This window comes from Euwallacea fornicatus, chromosome 20 (assembly GCF_040115645.1).
Source record: "Euwallacea fornicatus isolate EFF26 chromosome 20, ASM4011564v1, whole genome shotgun sequence".
NCBI classification, from domain to species: Eukaryota; Metazoa; Arthropoda; class Insecta; order Coleoptera; family Curculionidae; genus Euwallacea; species Euwallacea fornicatus.
Window position 1 is genome coordinate 2,441,459 of NC_089560.1, and position 24,875 is coordinate 2,466,333.

At 34.2% G+C, this 24,875-nt stretch overlaps 6 protein-coding genes across 11 annotated transcripts; 3 read left to right on the forward strand and 3 right to left on the reverse strand.

Annotated features, from left to right (window-relative positions):
• Positions 1-104: 104 nt before the first annotated feature.
• On the forward strand, positions 105-3,191 carry Droj2 (DnaJ heat shock protein family (Hsp40) member A4-like). The gene is made up of 4 exons (XM_066293953.1): positions 105-326; positions 1,106-1,811; positions 2,106-2,342; positions 2,546-3,191. The coding sequence occupies exons 2-4, from the start codon at positions 1,115-1,117 to the stop codon at positions 2,821-2,823; spliced, it is 1,212 nt and encodes a 403-aa protein (XP_066150050.1). The 5' UTR covers positions 105-326; positions 1,106-1,114; the 3' UTR covers positions 2,824-3,191.
• Positions 2,885-6,944, reverse strand: LOC136345518 (poly(ADP-ribose) glycohydrolase-like). The gene is made up of 10 exons (XM_066293924.1): positions 6,481-6,944; positions 6,267-6,416; positions 5,970-6,208; positions 5,233-5,327; positions 4,854-5,019; positions 4,668-4,798; positions 4,340-4,527; positions 4,056-4,284; positions 3,850-4,004; positions 2,885-3,802 (listed from the first exon to the last, which is right to left on the reverse strand). Exons 1-10 carry the CDS (start codon positions 6,766-6,768, stop codon positions 3,428-3,430), a joined length of 2,016 nt encoding a protein of 671 aa, XP_066150021.1. The 5' UTR covers positions 6,769-6,944; the 3' UTR covers positions 2,885-3,427.
• Positions 6,945-7,076: 132 nt separating this feature from the next.
• Positions 7,077-9,063, forward strand: LOC136345535 (EEF1A lysine methyltransferase 2). Its single transcript, XM_066293961.1, has one exon. It carries the CDS (start codon positions 7,452-7,454, stop codon positions 8,082-8,084), a length of 633 nt encoding a protein of 210 aa, XP_066150058.1. The 5' UTR covers positions 7,077-7,451; the 3' UTR covers positions 8,085-9,063.
• LOC136345531 (palmitoyltransferase ZDHHC6) lies at positions 8,091-10,196 on the reverse strand. Its single transcript, XM_066293954.1, has 8 exons — positions 9,705-10,196; positions 9,475-9,653; positions 9,334-9,418; positions 9,123-9,273; positions 8,919-9,066; positions 8,647-8,859; positions 8,399-8,586; positions 8,091-8,347 (listed from the first exon to the last, which is right to left on the reverse strand). Exons 1-8 carry the CDS (start codon positions 9,757-9,759, stop codon positions 8,191-8,193), a joined length of 1,176 nt encoding a protein of 391 aa, XP_066150051.1. The 5' UTR covers positions 9,760-10,196; the 3' UTR covers positions 8,091-8,190.
• A 7-nt stretch (positions 10,197-10,203) lies between these two features.
• On the forward strand, positions 10,204-24,762 carry Cep135 (Centrosomal protein 135kDa). Of its 5 annotated transcripts, XM_066293872.1 has the most exons (21): positions 10,204-10,584; positions 11,208-11,334; positions 11,478-11,588; positions 11,664-11,824; positions 11,964-12,141; positions 12,225-12,384; positions 12,501-12,682; positions 12,897-13,021; positions 13,098-13,379; positions 13,471-13,581; positions 13,658-13,807; positions 13,864-13,959; positions 14,017-14,246; positions 14,324-14,534; positions 14,786-14,901; positions 22,966-23,091; positions 23,373-23,526; positions 23,613-23,810; positions 23,929-24,105; positions 24,155-24,357; positions 24,410-24,762. In XM_066293872.1, exons 1-21 carry the CDS (start codon positions 10,420-10,422, stop codon positions 24,555-24,557), a joined length of 3,411 nt encoding a protein of 1,136 aa, XP_066149969.1. In that variant the 5' UTR covers positions 10,204-10,419; the 3' UTR covers positions 24,558-24,762. The 5 variants fall into 5 exon arrangements, with proteins under 5 accessions (XP_066149969.1, XP_066149970.1, XP_066149971.1 ...); XM_066293873.1 differs by lacking the exon at positions 11,478-11,588; XM_066293874.1 differs by lacking the exons at positions 11,478-11,588; positions 11,664-11,824 and having other exon boundaries at positions 10,205-10,584; positions 12,010-12,141.
• LOC136345528 (uncharacterized) lies at positions 15,008-21,782 on the reverse strand. Of its 2 annotated transcripts, XM_066293951.1 has the most exons (5): positions 21,385-21,782; positions 19,308-19,466; positions 16,179-16,381; positions 15,786-16,123; positions 15,008-15,727 (listed from the first exon to the last, which is right to left on the reverse strand). In XM_066293951.1, exons 1-5 carry the CDS (start codon positions 21,400-21,402, stop codon positions 15,066-15,068), a joined length of 1,380 nt encoding a protein of 459 aa, XP_066150048.1. In that variant the 5' UTR covers positions 21,403-21,782; the 3' UTR covers positions 15,008-15,065. The 2 variants fall into 2 exon arrangements, with proteins under 2 accessions (XP_066150048.1, XP_066150049.1); XM_066293952.1 differs by lacking the exons at positions 19,308-19,466; positions 21,385-21,782 and adding an exon at positions 18,562-19,227.
• Positions 24,763-24,875: the final 113 nt, after the last annotated feature.

Below are 24,875 nucleotides of genomic sequence, written 5' to 3' on the forward strand. Positions count from 1 at the left end.
CATACACGTTCTATTGGTTGCCTGCTGTATTATCCAAGACCTTTATCGTACTAAACTTGGCAACAATGACAGGAAATAATCGATTACCGCTCAAAAATGTCATCATTATCCAGAATAGTTCGACCGCTTTGTGTAGGTCGTGTTCTAGAATCTTCTATTCTCGATTTGGATCTCGTGTTTTGTTGTACTTCTATTACTTGTTTAATTGCAAGCGTGGTTGAAACTCGTCTTAACGAACTGTTTTCTGCTTTTAAAGCATTCTTTTTTATCAATTTGTAAACTCGATTTGTCAACTAGAATATCCGCAGGGTCATTACATCAATTAGGTAAGAGATCACTTGATTTTTGAAAGTTTTAGTGTCTTCTAATCGATTTCAAACACCACAATTCGCTCTATAATTATAAAGTCTGCATAGTGCATTTTCCTTAAATTTGACTTAAAAATATTAATATTGGACAAACCTTCCTTTGAACACAATTTAAAAAAATATGTACTGAAAAGAATCCCCAAAAGCATGTTTACGCGCTAGAGTTAAACCGCTGCAAAAAGAAAACTGCTACATTTTCGTTTTATGATACAGTCAAATGCAAATATTATGCAGGAACTGTGCTTTCTCTAGACCGTTCAGATTCTACTTATACGGGGAATTTGGAAAACCTTTTGTCATACTTAAAGTTGTACTTTCTTGGATCATTTTATGAGGAAATTTTCATATAAGGGGATAATTTGAAACCTTAGCATGGCTGTATCTGTAGAACAAAGAAATCCCATGATCCACACTTAATCTTAAATGACAACTCCATGCTTGTACTTCATCTCAGCTTTACAAAGCTATATTTAATAAAGAAAACACTTCAAATATTATTAGGACCCTCTGCCATAATACAAAAATATAACAAGTATCCATAGTAATTTTGTTCCTCGTACACTTGCGGTAGATTTGAATGACTTGCATCAGCCAGGTCAACCTTGAAAAGGTGTAAAATTGAAACCTGAAATATGGAGAATCTACGTATAACTAAAAGTTTGTTTTGTTGCTTACTAAAAATTCCCCACTATATGAGGTTTTAATAATGTAGATTATATTATTTACCCTTTTTGCAGAACTCAAACATGGTAAAGGAAACGAAGTTTTACGACATTTTGGGCGTCAAGCCGGGTTGTTCCCCGGACGACTTGAAGAAAGCTTATCGCAAATTAGCACTGAAGTACCATCCAGATAAGAATCCCAATGAGGGCGAAAAATTCAAACAAATATCGCAAGCCTATGAAGTATTATCCGACCCGGAGAAAAAAAGCATTTATGATCAAGGTGGCGAACAAGCCTTGAAGGAGGGTGGCGTCAGTGGTGGTTTCTCGAGTCCCATGGATTTATTCGACATGTTCTTTGGTGGCGGATTTGGAGGGGGAGCCCGTGGCCGACGACGTGAACGTAAAGGGAAAGACGTAGTGCACCAACTAACTGTTTCCTTGGAGGAACTGTATAAGGGCACACTGCGAAAACTAGCTTTACAAAAAAACGTGATTTGTGATAAATGCGAGGGTCGCGGGGGGAAAAAGGGGGCCGTTGAGCAATGCCCCACTTGCAGAGGTACTGGAATGCAAGTACAGGTGCAGCAATTGGGACCTGGGATGCTGCAGCAGATCCAGACGGTCTGCCCGGAATGTAGGGGTCAAGGAGAAAGGATTAATTCTAAGGATCGATGCAAGCAGTGTGTGGGCAAGAAAGTCGTACGTGAAAGAAAGATTCTAGAAGTTCACATTGACAAGGGCATGGTGGATGGACAGAAAATCGTTTTTAATGGGGAGGGTAGGTTTTGTAAGAATTCATATTTGAAATACTTTCATGATAGCCAATATGAAGATATTAAACAGACGCTTCCTTGCAAAATTTCCCTTTAATCATGTTTCACACATAGACTTCATTTTTCTGCATTCTTAAACTGACCTAGACTTTTGTAAGCACAAATAGTAACACACTCAATACCCAAAGATTCATAACAATTCTTAATGTTATTCAAGTTAGACAAAACTAGTAAAACAGTATAGAAATAACGCATTTTGGTATCGCACAATTTGAACATGTTTTTAATATTTTCTTTAGGTGACCAAGAGCCGGAATTAGAGCCAGGAGACATCATCATAGTTTTAGATGAGAAAGAACATCCCGTATATAAGAGAAACGGCAGTGACCTCATCTTGAGGTTGGAAATTCAGTTGGTGGAAGCTCTATGTGGTTTCCAAAAAGTGATACGAACCTTGGACGATCGAGATCTGGTTATTACACAGATGCCAGGAGACGTAATCAAGCACGGAGACGTCAAATGCATTTTAAATGAGGGTACGATCGATTTTCTTTTTATTGCATTAAAATATTTTATGACATTATGGTGAACAAGGATAAAAATTAAGAAGAAACGTACCAGCCATATTATAGGTCAAAAAATAAAGGGCAAACTTTACTTGCGACCTCACTATATATAGAGAGAAACCATTTTCAAGTTGTAACGTGGTAGAACATTAATTACTTTTCTTTGCATTCAGGTATGCCAAGATACAAGAATCCCTTTGAAAAAGGACGTCTGATTGTACAATTTTGGGTTCAATTCCCCAAAGTAATTGATCCAATGGCAATTCCGCAATTGGAAAATTGCCTGCCACCTCGTGAAGGTGTGATGATTCCTGACACGGCCGAAGAATGTGTTTTGGAAGATTTTGATCCCGAACAGGAAGCCCGAAGAAGGCAACACAAAAACGTCTATGATGAAGACGATGACGGGATGCACGGACCAGGACAAAGAGTGCAGTGCGCAACAAATTAAATTTATGTTTCTTTATAGTCAATTTTTTTTCATTATTAGGGTACCAGTAAGTTTTTTATTTAATAGTTATTCAAAAATTATCGTCCTCGGCGATTATTTATGATTGAACAGTACATTTAGAGAATAATGTCATAATTGTACCTACTACTGATTAATACCGTAGCGACGCTAATATTACTTACCGTTAAAAATGTAGAGCCTCGATGTGAATAGTCGTTTAATACTTACACAATACTGTTCTATATCACGACAATTATATCGTGCTTCACTAAGTATCTACCACTTTTTTATGCGGGCAGTGATTTGGTGGTAATTATTTCAGTCTTAAATGTACTAAGTGCTTGTCTCAATAAAGAGTTGTCCATACATTTTCCCTCTTCGATATTGAAAAAAAGTACGGTTGTTCTTTTCACAATATTCCAGTATTCAATAGTAAAATCGAAAATCGAGGCATTAAAGTTCAATATCATAATATTTATTTACACAATTAAGTAATTTTAGTGAAATAATCTGATATTTTCTTCAGCCTGAAACTATTAGGCTGATCGACAACCATATCATCCACTTTTCATTAATTATTTCCTCCAGATACTAGAACTTTCTCCTAAAGTTGTTCAACATCCATTATTTTCCTCTCCTGCACAGCAAATTGGTCAATCACCGAAAAGACGTCTGTTCCGTTAATTGCTGAATCAACTTTTCGTTGACTGCTACAATACTCGCTATTGTTCATATTCCCGTCAAGCATGTCGAATATTTCTCCTATATCTGTTTTCGGCAATTTTTCTTCAATATTGATCTTCGGCTTTTCTGGTTTGACTCGACTGAATTTTCTCACAATCGTAGGGCTCTCAGGCTGACTGGATGAAACAATGTCATCTGATAAAGTAGATGATGACTGAGAAGGTGAATCATCTACGATTTCCATGGCCTCTTCTACCCTACCTTTTTTTGGGCTTTTTTGCGGGCTAGGTGCAATCTGAAAGAACTAAAACTAAGCCCGAAAATAAACGCTCAACGTTTTACCTTCTTCTTAGAAGCACTAGATTTAGAGATGCTGAAATAATGACTTAAAGTGGGCTGTTTTTTACTATCGAAGTACGACTGTTGAATGAACAAGTAAAGCTTATTTTCGTCCAAGCTTCTTGTGGCAAACTGGCATAAATAGCGCCACAATTGAACTAAAATACAAATTCTTTATATTCTTTCTTCAGAATGGAATATTTAGTTACCTATAGTAATTTGATTTTGACCTAAAAATAAGTGAAGATTATAAAAATTGTGCATCAATTCCTTGTCCCCAAAAGAAAAGTAAACCAAGTCTCTATTGCTGGCATTGCAAGCCATCAGCTGAATCAATGTCTTGAGTTGTTTGCTGCCCATAAATGCTCCACAACCCCAATTTCCGGTGGCAACAGGTGCCAAGTTCACAGTTTCTTTTGTGCTAAATCCTACGTAAGCCTGGATTGAGGAATGATTAAAATATAGATAATACTAGGATAAAGAACTATTATACTTTGTTTAACTCTCGCAACATTGAAGAGGGATGAAACTGATCTCTGGGTTTATTAAAGTGAGTAGCATCAATTACACATATTGTAATCCTTCTTCGGCCATAAGGGTCGAAAGGAGTGTTATCTTCATGGTCACCAGTCCATTCGAAAGAGTCGCCGTATCCAGTGTAATTATTGTAACGTTCAGCACCTAAATGGTGATCATATATTTCAAAATGTTCCTGCAGAATTTTTCTCCTACTTTGGAGTTAAGAAGTACCAAACAAAAAAACTTAATTTCAAAAGAAAATAAACAACTAAATCTCTATTGCAACAAATCTTTTTTTTTACCTGTAACAATCACAGCTTCTCCATTCCCTAGTTGTTCAACAAATAACCTACTAACAATTAATTCTGGACATATCACAAATCTAATCTCCTCTTGAACACACCCGTAACGTAAGACACCTCCTCCAATATTTCTAAAATTATTGTGTTCATCACATAAACAATATACATCTTTCAGAAAAAATGTACTTATTAGCGAAATCAACTTGCAGGAATCCCAATCCGTTGTCCTCTATAGTTCCTTCACTAGTAATGTGCACTTTAGTATTGCCCAAATTATTGTCTAAAGTATCCCATCTGGGCATACTACTGCGTGGTATTATTTTACGCTGAAATGTTACCAGCCCGAGAGGAACTAAGAAAAACATATTTGAGTTAAAAGTTACATATTTAAATATATTTCAAACATTAGAGGCAATATTTTTTTAGGTAGAGAGAGAAATGCTTTTTAATGATTGTCTATGACAATGGGTCTATTGTTGAGTTTCAGATAATCACCCAAAATCACACTTTTCTTTTTCAAACCTAAAAGCGTATTTTAATATTACAAAATATAAAATTCACTTACCATTTTGTGTTACTCTTCTAAAGTAATTACAAATGCTTTTTAATTTTTCACAAACACTCTGCTTTCTGTTTGGTATCCCAGATGCTGCAAATAAACTGAAGTATCCAAATTTTAAATTTATCACAATAACTACTTCAAGACAGTTAATTCACAAATTAATTTCTTGGCCACTGTAGCTAGAAAATCCATCATTACTATGTGCTAATTATTCAACTAAAATGTTCCAAACAGTTTTTCCCATTTGAATTAACTTTTTTCCATGGACTATAAAGCCTGCTAATCTCTTTAGAATTCAGAGAAGCAGAAATCAATTGACAAGCTTATTAGAAGATCAAAAAGTAATTCATTTCCACGTTTATGCAAACTTGTTTTTATTGAGTTCAGAATTGAAATTCTGAAAGCTTCTGAGAAATCTTTGTAATATTTTTATAGACATCAGTAATAACACCAATATAATTGATATTTGGTGATTTTTGGGAAATCTGAGGAGAATACTAAAAATATTAAGTTCCTGTGAACCTTAGAAAAGCAGAAATACTTAATGATTTTCCAAACATTTACTGAATGTTACCAAATGTTAATAACTATGATAGTTGCAATATGCAAGCTCTTGGATAAAGCATGTTTTAGACTGGAATGCCTCATTTTTAAGTTCAATAATACAAATTAATGAATGAATTCTATATACATATATATCAGTCTGCTAAATCTAACGCTATACATTAATCTAAACTAACCTGACAAAGTTCACACCTGGATAGGTTTTGGACATATTCTTCTTCCATGGAAAAGTACACAAAAATGAGTTGGCAAGAATACATGAAATTTGCTCTTGAGACATGCTTAAAGACCTGTTAAGGTCTCTTTTCAGCAGTGGGATTCCATTTGGAAATAGTTCTGGCAATTTTAATGCCAATGTAATTATTTTAGGCAACAAACTATTGAAAAAATGTACTGATTGATCTGTTGCCATGTCCTTAAAATTATGGGGTGCATTAAAAAATGTTTAAGTTCTTTAAAGTGAATATATCAACCTCATTTAAGAAATAATGCAATGCCTCAAGTTTTGGTAATGCACTATTATATTTATTCAATGCATGTTCTAATTCATCACTGGTTGTTATTGGCACTGATAATGCTTTATAAATTAACTTCCACCTTTCTTTAATTACATCTGAACCATTCTGAAATCATTAAAACAAATAATATTTTGGATATAATTAACCACTAAAAGCATCTAAAATTTACCTCAAGAACACAGAACAAATTCTTATCAGAATGGGGCATTCGAACATGATCCTCATCCCAAAGAAATGCATTTTTACTCTTGTGTGGTTTGGGCGGATTTTGCAAAGTTACAGGCAGTTCACAAAGGACAGAGTGGTACTTGGAAGGAAGTACTGCCCTTACAGCAAACGACCAAGGACCTTTGCCCTTGCATATGTCTTCAATACTGGTGCCTTTCCAATTTATTGTTTCCGTTTCAGAGTCAACGTTGTGCAGTGCAATATTAGGTTGAGTATTTGATTCTTCCATTTCAAAGGAATGAGTGTTCCTGTCACTGGGGAAAGGTATGGTAAGAGGGTCACTTTCATGAACTTAAAACCATGAATGAAATAAAAGACGTATTTTCTATGAGAAATAGTTTGTTTTAAAACAAAGTACCTCAATAAACTTTAAATTTTAAAATGGATCAAGGCAAAAACATAAACGATAATACTATAACCACACATTCGATCAACTGTCACTCTCATCAGTTTAAAATACAAATATAATCATTTCAAAACCACAACTATAAATTTGGCAACGTTGCAATCCGTCTAATCATTTCTTATAATGTTTTTAATGTTTAAATATGAATTCCTAAAATGTGTAGTGCGAAAAGTATTTACAATACTAATTTTAACTGGTGCCGCTAAGTTTACGCATTGTAATACCTAAGTCCTGGATTAAAGCGATAACCAGGAGAAAAATACAAATACGTTATTATCAAATTAACCACAAAATTTCGTGAAATAAGGTAGATGACCGGATTTCGTTCACACTCTAAATTATTAGGTTATGTTACAAAATGTGTTATAAAACTGGAGTCTAAAAGGAACAGAAACAAGAAATTTATTTAGAGGAAATAGGAGACCGTCAATTATAAATAAACCAAATTTTGTGTAAATAATACACATAAATACAAAATTCACAACTGCCACTATATAGTCTTCTGTATGAGAATGGATGAACTAAACAGTTCAGAATTAGGAACCCTAAAATATTGGGAAGAGCGTTACAATAATGAAATAAAGAACTTCAACGAACACGGAGATACTGGAGAAATTTGGTTTGGAGAAGATATAGTGGATCGATTAATTACTTGGATAACTACAAATATTAGCAAGTCACAAAGTATTGTAGACATTGGGTGTGGGAATGGACATATTTTAGTGGAATTAGCACAAATGGGCTATAAAAATCTCACTGGGTTAGATTACTCAGAGAAAGGTATTAATTTAGCCACAGCTATAGCTCAGAGACAGGATTTTGATATAAAATTCCAAGTGTGTGATGCTCTTGAAGGACTTCCAGAGACTTATGAAGTGATCCATGATAAAGGTACATATGATGCCATCAGTTTAAGTGAAAATTCAAAAGAAAGCTGTGAAAAATATTTAAATAGTGTAGCTGAAGCTTTAGATAAAGGCTATTTTATTATAACATCATGTAACTGGACTGAAAGTGAATTGGAAAAGAGGTTTCAGCAGACTTTTGTTTTGTATGAAACAGTTCCAACTCCTCAATTTAAATTTGGAGGCAAAGTTGGTAATGTTGTTTCCATTTGTGTTTTCAAGAAAAAATTTTGATTGAAGTTAAATTAAAAGACTTATGTTGTCTTTATTTATAGATTAATAAATTATTAAATTAAAATGTCATATAATTATATTAATGTAGTATAGAAAATAGTTTGACTTAATTTACTTTTTTCTTACTATTTTCTGGAATAAAACCATTAGAATGGTCAGTAATTAATATGGCACAAGGTCGCGGAAACCATCCTCTTTGGCGTAGCACTGCAATTTGTTCTTGTGGCAGGTTTTCTTGAACTTTTTCACCAAACAACCAGTGTCTAAAAAAGTCTCTTTAAACCCCCTCTTAGTAAAGAAATATATGCACTAACTTTCTCCATCTAGTCACAACCACCATATCGTCAACATTTAACTTCAGTCTTGGTTCATTCGTACAGGGATAATTAGAGCAGACTCTGATCCCATGAACAATGGGAAACCAATAACCTGATGCAGGCTTAACGATCTTATAATTACGCGATTTAAGTCGCTTCTCGCGTTTTTGCTCTATTTGTTCAATCTGAAAATGTTATTTAGTGAAATTTTAGTGAAACTACAAATTTCACATAATTATGTTTACAGTTAAAGTAAATTGATCACAGCCATCTCTAACTGGCCAATTAATCCCATTTCCAACAGGCTGACCGCTGAGTGTTAGAACTTGCAGAATGTTTTTCCACTTCCCTAAATTGTAGGGATAAATAAACTTCTCATTTGTGTTCATTCTACGGTGATTAGCTTTCTCAAGGATCCAGTCTTCTATCCCAGTTCTATTTCCTAGTATTGAACTTATCTATGAGAACATTATGTGCTTATTTAGCAGTTTTATTTTTTAATTGATTTCTAACTTACTTGCACTATTAAGAGCATTCCAACAGCAACAACAACCCCAATAGCAAAACCTAATGACAGTACTGTAGTAATCATTCCTGCAAGTCCTAAATGAACTATGGGCACATTTGAAATTTGGTAATATAAATAATTTTTTCTATACAAAGCCCTAAGGAGAATTTGGTCTAAGTTACTGTTGTTTATGGATATATAAATTTTGTTTACCTGTAAAGAGAACATCCCAAAACAATACTGGCATGGAAGCATCCTAAAGTGGCAAATAACAAAAAGTAAGTAAAATGGGCATGGTTGCCCCAGCCCACGCAATTATTGATCCAAGGACAATGATGATCCATCTTTTGAACACACCTTCCACCTAATACATTTTTTCTTTGAAGACTTAAAACAACAAAACCTCATTTCTAACTCATCTTACATTTTCTGCAATGATGAGATCTAGGAGCTTTATAGCCCTGACAAACACCACAATGTTGTAAATACTGGCAATCATTAGAATCTTTCTGAAATTTAATTTTAGTTAATTGTAGTAAGTTGTCTGTTTAAATTTTTTTATTACCGGCATCCACCTTAAAGGTAAGTATCCTGGCCCATGGAACATAGCTGATAATAAATTAAATAAAGTTAAACCTGACAGACTCATGAAGCAAAGTGTGTTCAAAAAACCACTAAGTGTAGTTGATGGCCACCACATTCCACTGCAGTGTATGGTGGAGCCAGTAACCAATTTTACTATCCCTGTTAAATTTTTTGGTTAAAGTTTCAGAATGGTTACACAGGAAAGCTTACCTATGGCTGTTAGGGGTCCCCAATGACAAACTCGTTTAAAAATTCCCAAAGACATTGCAGGTGCTATATTGCTGTATTACAGGTTTTTCTGAGATAAATGTCTATTAACTAACTACATTGCTAGAAAATGTGGGGAATTTCTAGTGAACAAATTTTTCATTAATACATTTTAGAATCTTCTTTAACTCGATAGAATTCCAAAATCTTAATTAGTGGCCGAAAAGTCAAGCGAAATGAAGAGTTTTAATGACACGGACACTGATTATCATCTGATTTGAATTGTGGTCAGGTTCAGGAACTATGCACTTGGAGGAGTGTTACGTCCTTGAATAAAGTGGTGCGTTCACGTGAACGCGTGCATTCGTGTAATTTTTAATGTTAAAGTCTAGCATTTCTATGTAGCGTTATATTTAGTAGTCATTTAAATAGATAAATAAACAATCATTCTAGTGGCATTGTTTTTCTACCTTACCTTTGTGAGTCATTCGTTAGTAGTCTTTGAACCTATTCGGAATCAAGAATCCCAATCGGATTCATCTTTATCAGCTGATGTTCAACCAATTGGATCAAGTGGCTATCATCCGAAACGAATCTGATTGGTTGAAAATCCGCTAATAAGGATCATTCTAATTGTTTGGGTTAAGTTTTGTTATTATTGTTAGTTGTACATAAAGTTTAGTAGTTGTTAGTTATTTAAGCTGAAGGTTTTGCAATAATGGAGAACAGGTTCAAGCAAATGCGGGAAGAACTAGACTCTTTAGGATATTTTCAGAAGTTGGTACCAGAATCTATGCCCCTTGTACAGAAATTACTGCTTGATTTGTACAAAACAAGTGAAAATCTTCAAAAGTACATGAAAATATCTCAGTGTGCTTTGGAGGTAAGTTGAGAACTGAAAAATGTCAATTTGACAATTCTAAGAGTTTGTTTTGTTATTATTTTTGTATTTATCATTTTGTGTTTCGTTTTACTGAGTTTGGTAGGTTTAACCCATAATGCTTTAGAATATAAGGTTACTCAAACATTTTCCTTTCTACATACATAGGTCAGTAAATAGGTGAAGTATGTAGGTATAAGAAGAGCTCAACATAGATACAGGGATAAACAGTGGGATACAGTAGTTGAGGGGTTCCCATTAAGTTTAAGTATACACATTATGCTAGAAGTTTTGGATCTCCTTTTTATATTAAGAATGAGAAGAAATAGTCTATATTAAAGTTGTGTGGTATTTAATTTGCAAGTGATAGTCGAAGGATAAATCCCTCAATATAAAAATAAATTATATGATTTGACACTATATGCAATATTTAGCTGTTATGTACCAATCTCTATACCCAATGATAATGTAAAAAATTCTGTAGGATTTTTTTAACACCACATGCATATCTTTGACTTATGAAAGTGTAGAAGGTTTTTAGCAATATTCTACCTAATATAGTGTTTACATCTGCATTCATGCTATGGAGTGTTAGACAATGAATGTTACATATGCTAATGTTATAGGAGAGAGATTTATTGGAATCAGGGGTAGAGCCATACAAGTGTGATAATGCCAGGCTTATAAAGGAATGCAATGAATTACATCAAGCCTTTATTCATTTTAAGGAACAACATGAGAAAAATCAAAAAGGTATGCTCAAAGTGAAACAGTGGTAAATAATTGTTAAAATCCCATGTTCTATTTTGAATAATGTGGACTTAAAGCATTTCTTACAATATTTGACATAAATAAAGATGTACTAAGCTCTTTTTCTTTATTTTTATGTGCTTTAGATTTGAGACATCAAATAGTTGTGCTTCAAGACAAATTAGATAATTGCTACTCTGAAAAAACCAAATTAATAAACCACATTCAAGATTTAGAAAAGGCAAAAGTTCAAAAAGGTAACTAAATACTTTTATTAGTTTGAAAATGTGTGACAAAATTGTTATTAAATTTCTATATTTTTTATTAAAAAGGACCCAAAGTCGGTAAAGCAAAAAATGACATTTCAAGCAATAAAGGGCCTCACAAAGGGCCTTTACTAACAAAAAGTTGTTCACCAGCAGAAGAGAAAGTGAAAGATTTAGAAGAGAAACATTTAAGATTAACACAAGAAAATACATACCTGAAGAATCAGGTTAGTCAGTTATAATAAACTATTATCCAATATCCATCTTGACCTTCATTTGCTCTATGGTGCTAATGCAAAGTTGAGCTAAGGAATAAAAAAATAGTAGGCATGTAAGTTGTTTAAGTGCTTAATTCTAACGTCTTAGGTCGAAACGCGAGATAAGGAAGTAGAAAGGTTACATTTATTGCTAGAGGGTGGGCGGCCTTACGAAGCTGTAACCAAAGATTGCTGCTACAAAAACATAGACAATCAGATGACTTCTTTGCAAGACGAAATTACCCGTTTAAACGCGGAAAGAAACAATTTACAAGCCCAGCTAAAAGGTAGGTACCTTAGATTAAGTTTATTATTTCATATTTATATTTCTAATTTCAACGTTTTTTTCTTATTTTTGGCATGTTTACAGAGGCTGTGGCTAAGCAGCATGAAGCCATGAGACGTGCTCTTCATTTGGTTGAGAGAAATCGGCAATTGGAAAAAGAAATGAAAAATGTAGACGAAATTGCTCTTGCTGTTGAAGCTGAATGTAAGAGTACGGTTCGAGGGAATTCCGAGAAAGTAATTAGGTAAGACATTTCATCATTTCCATATTATAAAAGATACATAATAAATTGGTATGTTTAGAATTTTTTGCTGTATTGATTTTAGTTTTCAGATATGTACCCCATTTATTATGTTTCAGATTACAAGATCGAATAAATGAGTCACTTATACTCATTCAAAATTTAGAACGGGACAAACGAAAACTCGCAGCTGATTTAGATAGCGTTATGTTGGAAAAGAGCCATTTAGAAGGGCAATTACAGAGTGAACAGGACGCTAATAAAAAACTTACTGATAGGATTAATTGTTTGGTGATAATCGGTACGCATTACTGATAATGTTTGTTAAAATCCAGTGTACTATTAAGGAAAATTGAATGATACCTGAAAGCCTTAGTGCAAAAAATTTCCCTGCTTTTATTCTGTTAGTATATTGTTTATTCATGTTTTAATTTTAAAAATTTGTTGATTGGTTATAATTTACGTTCTAAACTAATATCATCAATTATTTAATAGTTAGAATTTTCGCCTTTTAGAAAATGATCTAAACCTCGAAATTGATCGGCTAACACAATTAAATGCAAAACAGAAAAGGAATATCATGGAATTAGAATCTCGTAAAACTGGGACTTTTCATCGAGAAGATTTGTGTGAAAGAGTGGTAAGTTATTACATTATTTATTCAAGTTTTCCCAATAAAAAGTACCTTTTTAATATAAATAAGTCTGTTTTTAAAGAATATGAAGACAACGAAGCGATCATTGGGAGATACTATGGAAGATGATGTGCTGAACAAGAAAGGTGGCATTGAATTGACCAATTTGAAGAGTGGGCATAAGAAGGATTGCAAAAAATCTTCTGTGAGTAAATCACCAACCAAAAACCCTTCGGTGCAGGACAAAAATGAAGGATCCACTTACCAACCGGAAACGGGACCGAAATGTTGTTGCGAATCGGGTAATTGCATCAAAAATTTACGGGACTTATTGGATAGAGAAGTAGAATTTAGACAAGTTCATGTAAGTGCTTCTATAATAATGTTACAGATTTAATTAATTTTTATTTTGTTTTAAGTTTATTCCTTTTTTTAATAGCTTTTGTCCCTTATAGGCGAAACAATCCGTAGAAGATTTGCGACAAGAAAAGGAATATTACATGAAAGAATACCAGCGCCTCATGGAGCAAATGAGGAACGTTCCCCGTTTTGAAACTTCAGGCAATGTAAGCTTTGTGTGCAGTAATAGCTTTAATCGAATATCGAATTTATACAAATTTCATTTTTATATTACACTTCTAGGAAATTATGCAATTGAAACAACAATTAAATGATAAAGAACATCAAATTAATCAATTAGAAGAAAACCTAAGAAGATTCAAAATTAGGAATTCTGAATATATAATTAATGGTATTCAGCTGCCGGACTCTCAGAGATCGGTTTGTAGTAATGTAAGTATTGTTCTTTCCCGAGAAAATACAATAACTCGATTTTTTTTATCTCACAGATAAATTGCAAGAACAAGGAGAGGGAACTGGAAGTTAAGTCTAAGGAGTTAAATAATTTAGAAATTGAAAATAACTCACTCAAAACGAAACTACAGGTTTGCATATTTTATAATCAAAGTTATTGTTTTTTTTTTTCATTTTTGATTATTTAGGCGATTAACGAATCCACAGTCTTTAATGAAGAAAGAATTAAGAGAGCCTTCAAGGAGATGCAGGAGCACATACAAAAACTAGAAGATGAGAGAAGGGATTTGGTTAAGGCTGACTTAACGCAGCGTTCGAATATTTCTGAACTGGAAAACCATTATAGGAGCGTTAAGGATCAACATAAACAGACTCAAATGGAATTAAACAATTTAAGAGCCAACTACAATCAATTGAAGTAAGTATTGTTCCGGTAAAAATATTTCTGTTTCCTTCTTGCCTTTCTCAAAACTTAATATCAATATTTCTTCATAGATTACTACAAGAGCAGAATGATAGAGCTTTGACGGAAGCTCAAGCCCACGTGTTGCGTGCTGAGACTGATCTAGCGGGCTATAAATCAAAAATAAAGGAGTCGAGCAATGATACATTACTCCAGGATAGAGAGATCGCAAGATTGACGTCAGATATTCAAATTATGAAAAACCAATTAATAAGATTGGATAAGGAGAAAGACAGCCTGGCGGTGAGCAATTTTATTGTACTTACGCTTCATGCAAACGATCTATAAACAAACTTTGCCATATTTCGGAATTTTGCTCTTTATATAAAGTTACTCTTAAAATGATATATAGCAATGATATGTGGCAATCATGGTTCTGGTTTTACAGCTTTTACACAACCTGTTTATGAAAGTAGCACTTCAGTATAACAATTGGTTTTTATAAGAAAAAATGCTTGCTTATGATAACATAATTTTTTTCCATGTTTTTTCAGAATAATTTGGATGAAAAAACTGAAAAAATCGCCTCTCTCGAGGACGACCTTGGTGAAAAAACAAAGTTAATTGCCCGATTAGAGACCGAACTTAAAGACCTGAATAGAAAACTAAGGTAAATTTTGTACCACTTTCAACTATCTTCTAACCCATTTTATAGCTTTTTTCAGTTTGCAGTGGATACGATGGTTAGTATTTTTTATTTAATGCAGGAAACGAAGTGGTTTTATATAAATTTTATTTAATAATATCAAAACAATCACAGCATCACATCATTACTCACACATTTGTCTCAATCATCTCAGTTTTACCGAAAGTCCTATTCAAAAATTCAGCTAATACAGCCGTTTGGGGTAAACACTCCTTTAACAATTCATTTCCGACAGTCTTTAGTCTTTGAATATTGCCAGGAATGCATTCGCAAACTCCTTCGTCTTTGTCCTCTTCCGTTAGCAACTCTTTTCCTTCTCTAGCGGGAGAAAGCCACTCACCTTTCGAACAAGGTCCTTGCGAGTATAACTTAAAGCATTTTTCTCCGTATCTAATCAGCCCTTTAGTTCTGTCACACTCCAGTCTTCCTACATCCGGACAATTTTTAGTAGGACATGCGCATACTCCGTTGTACGAAATCCCGTCCACCGAAGGCCGAGTTTCGAAGTCGAAAATCACGACTTTTCCTTTTTCACAAGGGCCACGACTGCCAATTTTGTAGCAAAAAGCGTTTCCGGGGAAATACAGGTCTCCACGACGACAAGGGAGAGGAATGCATGTGGTGGAATTAACAAGAATTTGGTTCCATTCACAAGGGCCTCGTGTAAATGGTCGATGGCACGCGTCGTTGTTTCGATAGCGAATGTTGCCTGGACGGCACATGCAACCTCCGCTATTAGTTTTGGGAAGGACCGTAAACATTTCGCCTCTCGAGCAAGGTCCAATGGTGCCTAAAACAGTTCAAAATAAAGAAACTCCTCTTCTAAATATTATTTCTTTAGTTCTTACCTAATTCGTAGCATCTTTGTGATTCTCGGTGGAAATGGGGAAGAAAGTTCCAACAACCACAAGTTTGATCGGGCAAAAATAAATGACCTCGTTCTCTGCAATACCCTGTAGTGAAATGCTGATAACATTTATCATCTGCTGCCCGGAATTGCTTCATTTCCTTCAATTTATTGCAAGCACACGTGGAAATTCCATTGTCGTCCACTGTCAAAAGCTGCCCTTTAGGGCAGGGTCCACGGGTTAATTTTTGAAAACATTTTCCGCTTCGAACCCAATAAATTGCATTTGTGTTGGAGCATTCAGGGATTTCCTTGCAGGTCCCAATTTGTTCGTTTGATCTGCGATAAAGTAATAATGGAGCTGATATTAAAAAACGATCACCAATTCGCTTACGTGGTTACGTTATTTTTATACACATTCTTGGGGGCGAAATAGGAACCAATATCACATGGTCCAAGATTAAACAGGGGGTAACATTTGCCGTCTGTGTCAGAAAGCGCTTGTTTGGGGGGGCATCTGCATTCTGCGTATAATTCGTTTCCTCCTTTGCTTTTTGCAGGACTGAGTTCCATCCCTTCTGGGCATGGTGGACCTAACTAATATACAATATTAAATTAGAAATTGGGGTGTATTTGAAAAAAAATTGTGCTCTTTGAAAGTAATTGAATACGATTGAAATTAAATCGCTTCTTTCTTTCCCTAAATGGTTAGGTAATACTGTCTATAAAACAATATAGCTAATACTCTTTTTTTTTATTGGTGTTTGTTGTGTCGTTGTGCAGGGAAATTATTGTGGTTATGCTATCAGAATACATTAATCGGAGATTAGCATATATTATTCTTGGAAAAGTAGAAAAATGGCAATCGTACATTCTACTCAACCTTGAAAATAACCCATGGATTATTGAGAAACTTTTAAACGCGGTTATATAATATTTTTTGTAATGTAAATATTATGTTACATAAATATGTTGTTTTCCCGAGTTTGCTCAGATTCTCTCCTTCTGCCATGACAATAGTGAAAAAAGGAAAATAGCGGAAGCAAATTCGAGTCTTCCTTTGAACCAAAATGCAATTTGCTAGTGGTGGTATTTCTGTTGCATTAATAACATCTTCATTTTTAAGATGAGAAAATTTAATAGCTTCAGCCACTCTTAAGTTGTCTAGGGAATTGACAATTAAATTATTATTACGCTATCGAAGGGCAAAGTTTTTGAACTCTCTCCGTGTAATTATACCTATATACTATATCTAAATAATGAAGAGATTAGTCATCACGATAGGTCACACAAAAATTACTTACAGATATTTTTTTTGTGTGTCCTATAATGATAACCAATTTTTTTCAATTATTTAACTATAGATCCTCTGTAGAAAAATTCATGCATGTCATAACGTTGAAATTTAACAGTGTTGTCGGTTGCATGATTTATTCAGTATTTCTTGTATGATCTATGATGTTTAATAAAAAATAAAGTCGTACTTCTATGATGGCATTCAATAACAAGGAGTCGTTGTTATTCCTTTCTCAAATACCCTATTAAGGAAGCAACAACCTCCTTACACCGGCTGTTTAACTGATTTGGCATATCGAGAAACACTAATATTAACGTGGAGTAGAGTTTCTGATAGAGAAATCAGCATTAAAATGGGAACTTTGATAGAATGCGGCGACATATAGGATGGTATTTAAGTAAATACAACTGTCCCAAGAAAATAAAATGGGGGAATTGAAAAGGTGTAATGTCACAACGGACGAACATACAACAAATTGGACGACACCTTTCCCTGTTGTCAGTATTGCTGTTAAATTTTCTATTATTTACGTTCATTTTAAATTTAAATAGTTTACTACATGTTAACGGGCAGCTTACCCTTAAGTCTAAGTACTAGTTGTAACTCATCCACATAATTATTGGTTACGTAGAGCCGAATTCCTTGTTGAAAGCTTTTCGCATTTTAAGCGTGAGGGTTGGCAATGAAATTACATGGTGTATGACGTGCATGGTTTTTTTTTACTGGACGACCTATACACATTCTAAAAAGGTGGGGTGTATATGTTCATACCACGACCTTTCAGCCCGAAACATTGTCTTCGTGTGTTAAATATTAATTGTAATCGTAAATGAGTTTTCCTGTTTGGACTATGTGCATTATTTTATTTGCAACTTGCATACAAAGGGTGACAGCGGAAGGAGTAACTACAATTATTCAATTAAAAATTACAGGTGAAGTGGTAATTGTGTTGTCGGGTGCACCGATAACGTTTTTAATTGAATTAAAATCCTGTTCAAAAGCTAAAAATCACTCTTAACCCATTATAAATGACGTTTTTAATTTTTTTAATTCATGTCTTTAGACTGAATGATCTTTCTCCCAAATATGGATCAGGTTTAGTCGTCTTCTGTGCATTAAAAAGTCACTATATACAAGGTGCATAAAAAATGAATGCGTTAACTTAAAGCAGCGAGCTCATTAAGGGCAACATGTTTCCTATGTACCATTTTTCTCAAAAACTACTTTTTTAATTTTACGTTTTCTTGCTAAAAAAATTATGATGCGCCATTAATTCCTGTTGTAGAATTAAAATTAAAAAAAGGGTCACAGATTGGACTGCTGTTAGGCGTGATTTCGTCAAAAAATCAAATTTATTTTGCATGGTGGCCGGTTATTGTTTACGTTCGGTGTTTCGACCAGTGAAGCAATTTAAATTTATTAAAAATGGTTCATTTTTAACAAATTTAAAACATTGTTGCAGCGTGCAGTATCTACTTACAAAAGTCTCCGAGTGGTCAAACTTCTATCAAACGCACTTTTGTACATGTAATATAATATATTCGAAATTACAGCATGTTTAAAACGGCAGCCAATTAATGTGAAAGACAACGTCTCAACAAGATTTAATACAATTTAAAAAATAAATTACCAATAGTCACAACACATTTCTGAATGTTAAGAATTTGATGTAGGCACAAAAAGCTGCCTACTTTTTTTGCAGTTGTTTTGGTACGTGTTTATCGCTCAATCGAATAGGTCAATGGTGGATAGTAAATTTTATTTTAAACTAGTTTTAATTTATTCCTGATAACGAGGGGCAATCGAAAAAAAAATTAAGGAAAGTTGTTGCCCTTGAAAAGTTGTACCATCAGTTACAATTTATGTACTTCTGAAACACCCTGTATATTAGAGATAATACTTTCGCTATCTTGTACAGATAAAAATTAACAAAGGTTATTAATCTGTGGCCTAATTTTTTCCTGCTGTGCGTTTGTTAGATCTGAGCCATATAACAATTTTAATTGCCGATTCGTTGTTAGAACTAATAATTATAAGTTATTATCATAAGATATTGGAATGTTTGATGGAAACGATTAATTGCCATACTTTCACTAATTTAGGGCACTTTTGCCCTAACAGTTTTGGAACTAGATCCGTTTAAGTAACGCTGCTTTGTTTGATTTGCTTAGTAACAACTACTAAACAACTGATTTTTTGGACTTTATGAGGGTTATAAGAACTTACTTGAAATATCTTATAACACTTTCCGTCAGGGGGCCAATACAAGCGTTGCCACCCAAGGGGCTCCTTTGCGCATGGATTGAGCTTTGGATCCGCCCATGGCGGTGGCATTATGGCTCCATAGGAGACTAGTACTAACGTTACCTCAAGTAATATCCATACCTATAAATGAAAGAAGGAAAATAAATATGTAAATACTTACTAATGACTTGAAACTTTCAAAGCAATTTTGCAGAATTTTAAATTAAACTTGTAGTTAAATTTTAATCTATGATTATGAAATTTACTTCGTAAAATGTAGGACAGTGGAAATTTCAAAGACATGTGTATGTGTTCCGTCGGTGGTCCACTTTTGTGTTTTGGCAGTTGATTGTGTAATCGTTAGGCTTCATGTGTATTATTGCTGAGTTTTATATATGATAGATATTGTAGAAAGAAAATATCATTACAAGAAGCAATATCATTACTTTTCCTCTTCACTTGAGATTACGTCCATATCCTTTTCGAAGAACAATGGTACCAGTTCCTTCTTTCCCATTACATAAATATCTACAGTAATTATTTAATGTTGCACAATTAATAATGATGCATAAACGATGTTTCTTCCCGCGTTTGTATATAAAAAAAGAGATTCTAAACAGCAGTCGGCTAATTTATTGGTAATTCCGACGGATGAGTAAATTTATGAGCTTTGAAATTTGAATACCCAAAACTGGTTTCGTGTGAGACAGACGATGGTACCGTGCATTCGACATTTGGTACCTATTAGAGTGAGCATTCATGGCCAAGAAATGTGCCAATTAATTGAATAATCTGAGGATAATTTCACCGTGACCTGCTAAACTGGGTCATTTTGACGGTGAATGTAATACGTTACGCAATCACGGCATATCGGCGATTTGCACCCATTACATACCTCTTGGTGCCGCATTAAGTATAAATGAGTAGTTACGAATGAAGAATTTGAGAAATACTCACAAAGACTATTGAGGTTATTATTTTTCAAAAGAAAGTTCTTAGATCGGTTTTAACCACCCTGTTGTGGAAGCAAAGAATTATGGTTCAGATGACGTTCATGGATAAAACAATTTCTTTTATCATTTTTTGCGAAGTGTTGTAATTACAACAATGAGGGAACCAGAACTCTATAGAGCATTATTTAATGGCATACCGATGTATCACACGGCAATTTCTTGCACGATTTTTCTCTATTTAATCTTAGGTGTGCAAATGCTTCGCTACCGAGGTCACGAGGTTCCAAGTTCTACAACAAATTTATGTTTTATCTTTTTACAGCTACTAGACCTTTTCAAATACTTAACTCAATTTTGAAAATTTTTATCTTGTTCGTGTATTACAATTTCGTTCTCACGCTTCGCTGGTTTTTCCCCGATCAGAATGCCAATTGGTATTTTATTACAGCATATTGAGGAGCCACATTGTACGATGTTATTTATATTGACTCATCTCTTTTTGTTTCTTTAGCAACGAATTTTTCAAGTTGGTCGCAAAATATTGCTATTTTTATTTAATTATTTGCAACCTATGTACCGTATTTTCTGGTGTTTCTACTAATTGTTTATGTAAAATAGAATATTTTAAAACAGAATTTGCTCATATTATAATAGCGTACCTTGCTTTTGTATTTCACATTTCCCAAAATTTGTCTCAAAAAATTAATTTTTTTCTCTTTGGTCATTTTTATCTTCCTTCCAGCTCTTTAGATTTTTACTATTATGATAATAATGCGCGATCCCGGAAGAGGTTGGCATCCTACTTTTTTGCAATTAAGTGAAATGTCTCATTAAGTTATGCATTCCCTACAAATTTTCGTTAAATTACCAAATATTTGAGTATAAAAATAATTTCGAATATTATTGTTTTTCCTTAAATTTTAGCGGTTCTTTAATGTGTTAATATTTAAACAGTTGCATCCTTATATTTCAGTTTTAGACAGAGTCTGATGAATTTATAAAACAAAATTTAAAAAAAACACTCACTCTGTATACTTTATTTGCCCTCGAAATTCATTCTATTCAATTACTCTGTTCTTATTTTAGAAAATTTAACAATGACTTACCTTTAATGGCAAATTCATTTTGATGCCTTTTTTCTAATTTTCATCACATTTTCGTTCGAAGAATTACTTCCCGGTATTGCACTACTAGATCAAAACAAGCTTTTTCAAATACATCTAGTTGCGATTTAACTACAATGCTTCTAACTTCATTTAAAGCCGTGAGTCAGATAATCACAATGACTTCATTCGATCAATTCGCTCAAGGATGAGTTACAGAGTGACAAAAATCTTTATACAGGGGGGCTAATGTTGCTTTTACGTTTCGACTGCAATTAGAACCTTCGCTTCAAAATTTTGTAAATACCGAAACTCGCGACTATTGCTCTCGACTCGGAGAAAATAACGCGCGCTTTGGTTCCAATGCATTTGTTGGCACCATGTTTGGTACCGTGTGGGACCATTCTTCCACTTCTACTTTATTTGCGATCAATGATGCAGGAGCGTAGAGAACCAAGGACGCATAAATCCATCTTTGGTTCTGAATTATCGTTGCGAGTGTCGAGGTTCATCCAACAAAAGAGGCGTTTTTTTAAGAGGTGACAAGCGTTTAATATTTATGTGAATATGGAAATTACAATGCAAAACTTTTCTTTAATTCAAACTGAAAGCTGGATTTATAGTTTCGTTAACTTAAGCCGTAAAACATAACGTTAAGACTTAAGAAAAATACACATATCGATCGTTTCGTTAGCATTTTTAACTTCATATTAAGTTAACGTTAAACGTTGACAACGAGACGTTTTGAATTAAATAAATTGCAAATTCAGCTATACATCATTGCCATTCAGCCTACATCGATCACGCGTTCAAATTTGATCATCGGTCGGCTCATATTCATATAGAATATTTTTCTTAGCTGTTTATATTTGCTGTCTTAAAATCTGAGATACCTTTTCTTCACCTGCTATCCTAGCGTGACTGAAAGCAATACACAGGGTGTAATATTTTTTATTCTAGTGCCGGATATCTCGCTTATGAATTAAGATAGAAGAACGTGATTTTTGCTAACAGTTTTTACTTTTTTACGAAAGAAACAATTAGTTTGCTTTCATTCTCATGTCCAGCTTCACTTCATATGGAAATGTCCCGCGGTTGTTAGGAAATGATACTTCCGGAGTCATAAAATCTATACTACATATGTATCTATTACATATTTCGTTCACTGTTTTGAAATCGACTTAACATACATCTGGCTGAGATACCAATTGACGATACTGCATATAAAAGGTGTCTGATAATTTACCTGCTTTTTATGGGACAAAGTCCTTATTTGTGTATGAATATTTCAACATGTTTAAATCGAAAATTGGGTCCATCACTGTACTTGTCACATTACCTATCGATCATTTGCTTGAACAATGTACTCCAACTTCAATAAATTGTTATAGTAGCTCAAAGTAACCTTTTTTTTTATACGAGGTGGCCTAATTTTTGTATTTTCAAAACGGTAAAAAAGTCGGTTTCAGTAGAAAATGGTGTAATTTCTGGAGCCTTTTAATATGCCCATTATATCAAAAACAAATAATGCATGTGTGTTAATATAACTAACTTTCTTATGTGTGTTTGGATTTTTAATTTCAGTAAACGCGCAAACGAGACGTCGAGTCAGGATCAACTGCTGCGTGCAAAAGAGCAGGAAATAGCTTCCCTAGAACAAGATCATGAGAAAGAGAAACGCCTTAAAGAAGCCGCTTTAGTTGAGAACAAGTAAGTTTCCGCGTATTATAGGTCGATGTTAATTTTGGTTCACCATCCCAATCCCACTTTGAACGTTGGGAAATGTTTCAAATATCTAAACTCATTGCTAGAAAGTGTATTCAGTATCGATGTCGAAATGATCTCGATTTTATCCCAACGATATTTTTTAGTAATCGCAACTGCGAGATAAATAAAAAATATAAAGGTTGTTATCTGAATGTTTTTTTCCCATTCATCCATTTGTTTTTTTGCATCAGTTAACTAGGTTGTTCAATTATTGTACTTCATAGGCGCCTCCAAAATGACTTAAGTAGTGTGGTGTGCGACTGTAGGGAAGCTCGAAATGAACTGGATATTACTAAGAGGCAAGTCGAGGATTTGAAACGTCAATTACAGCATTACGTGGCTGAAATAAAACGAACCGAAGACCTAATCTCACAAAAGGTAATGTTTATGTTCGGGAAGGCCTACGATCTCTCGAGAAAGTGTGATTTGCATTGAGGCATGACATGTGTGTATAACTTCTTCAGGAGCTAGAAAGAAGTGAACTTTTGGATCAATTTAAAAGTTTGTCGCAAGAAGCCAATGAGCTCGAGAGCAATAATCATACTTTGGAAACCGAGGCCACACAGTCGAAAATACAACTTTCCGTGGCGTTGGATCATACATCCGACCTTGAGAGGAAAATTCAACATCAGGAGTCCGTCATCAAGAGCTACGAAAAACAGGTGAAAAGCAAAACCGATCACATGTTCTTAATTTTTTAAAATTACTTTAAGTCCAGAATATGTTACCATCATCAATTAATCTTTTATAGAAATTTTCTCCCCCTTTTGTCTAAATTAGATAGCAGAATCGTCAGAAAATGTGGCTAGACTTGAGATGCAATTGAAGCAAAATGGCATGGAACTGGAGCATTGCAGCTCCGAATTAAAACAAATGCGCGACTTGTGCGTGAAACTGGATAGGGAAAAGGACGTTTTGAAGTCTGAACTGACAAATAGGGAGGATCGTCGATCACAGGTGGCGTTATGGCCCAAAGCTTTGACTATTCTCTTAACTAAGATTTTAGGCGCAGAAAATTACCGAAAAGTTGAGTTCCGAGAAGGAAACTCTACAAAAAGTCCTAGAACAGGAAAAGACCAGTTTGGAAATGGTGGAAAAGCTACTCAGCGATACCAGGCGTGACTTGACAGAGCAGAGGCTATTGAACCAGGATATGCAGCGAGAAATCTCTCGCTTGAAGCAGAATATTTCCGAATTGGAGGAGAGACTGTGAGAGTTTTTCAAAACTTGCTTTAGCTTTTTTGTCATTCATGCTTTGCAGAACTACTACATCTGAACAACTCGATATTTATCAAGGCAAAGCCTTCGAGTACAGTCAGCAAAATAAACAATTACGCAGGGATATTGCCAATGAACGTTTTTCGCGGTCTAGGCTGGATGATAATAAGGGTTATTATCCTTCTCTGTGATTTCGTAGATGGGTTTTATTTTAAGTTTTATTTACCGATAAGTTTTAAATCTAATTAAATTTCGTGCAAAGGCGTTTTACGTATAGTAGTATGAATAGAGTTTTACGATTTGACATTGCACTAACTGACAAAACAATAATATGAAATGTAAATACATTTCTTTGTGACTTCTTTTCAATAAATAATCTAAATTAATATAACGTAACATAGTGGTAGTAATTTGGCATTAATGCTCCAGCCTTAATTGCCCTAAACTGCATGAGCAAAGTTGAATAGCGGCCCTTTTCCTAGACATCCCTAGCTTTATTGTCTTATTTG

Coding starts and splice junctions, on each gene's coding strand:
- LOC136345535 (XM_066293961.1), top strand. CDS start 7,452: ATGAGAATGGATGAACTAAACAGTTCAGAATTAGGAACCCTAAAATAT.
- LOC136345531 (XM_066293954.1), bottom strand. CDS start 9,759: ATGTCTTTGGGAATTTTTAAACGAGTTTGTCATTGGGGACCCCTAACA. Junction 9,654..9,704: donor GGGACCCCTAACAGCCATAG/GTAAGCTTTCCT, acceptor AAAATTTAACAG/GGATAGTAAAATTGGTTACT. Junction 9,067..9,122: donor TTGGGATGTTCTCTTTACAG/GTAAACAAAATT, acceptor AATTCTCCTTAG/GGCTTTGTATAGAAAAAATT.
- Cep135 (XM_066293872.1), top strand. CDS start 10,420: ATGGAGAACAGGTTCAAGCAAATGCGGGAAGAACTAGACTCTTTAGGA. Junction 14,902..22,965: donor GACCTGAATAGAAAACTAAG/GTAAATTTTGTA, acceptor TTTTAATTTCAG/TAAACGCGCAAACGAGACGT. Junction 23,527..23,612: donor AAGACCTAATCTCACAAAAG/GTAATGTTTATG, acceptor TAACTTCTTCAG/GAGCTAGAAAGAAGTGAACT.
- Droj2 (XM_066293953.1), top strand. CDS start 1,115: ATGGTAAAGGAAACGAAGTTTTACGACATTTTGGGCGTCAAGCCGGGT. Junction 1,812..2,105: donor AATCGTTTTTAATGGGGAGG/GTAGGTTTTGTA, acceptor TATTTTCTTTAG/GTGACCAAGAGCCGGAATTA. Junction 2,343..2,545: donor CAAATGCATTTTAAATGAGG/GTACGATCGATT, acceptor CTTTGCATTCAG/GTATGCCAAGATACAAGAAT.
- LOC136345528 (XM_066293951.1), bottom strand. Junction 16,382..19,307: donor AGTGTTATAAGATATTTCAA/GTAAGTTCTTAT, acceptor ATTGTATATTAG/TTAGGTCCACCATGCCCAGA. Junction 16,124..16,178: donor TATAAAAATAACGTAACCAC/GTAAGCGAATTG, acceptor ACTTTATCGCAG/ATCAAACGAACAAATTGGGA.
- LOC136345518 (XM_066293924.1), bottom strand. CDS start 6,768: ATGGAAGAATCAAATACTCAACCTAATATTGCACTGCACAACGTTGAC. Junction 6,417..6,480: donor ATTTGTTCTGTGTTCTTGAG/GTAAATTTTAGA, acceptor TAATGATTTCAG/AATGGTTCAGATGTAATTAA. Junction 5,328..5,969: donor CCAGGTGTGAACTTTGTCAG/GTTAGTTTAGAT, acceptor TGGATACTTCAG/TTTATTTGCAGCATCTGGGA.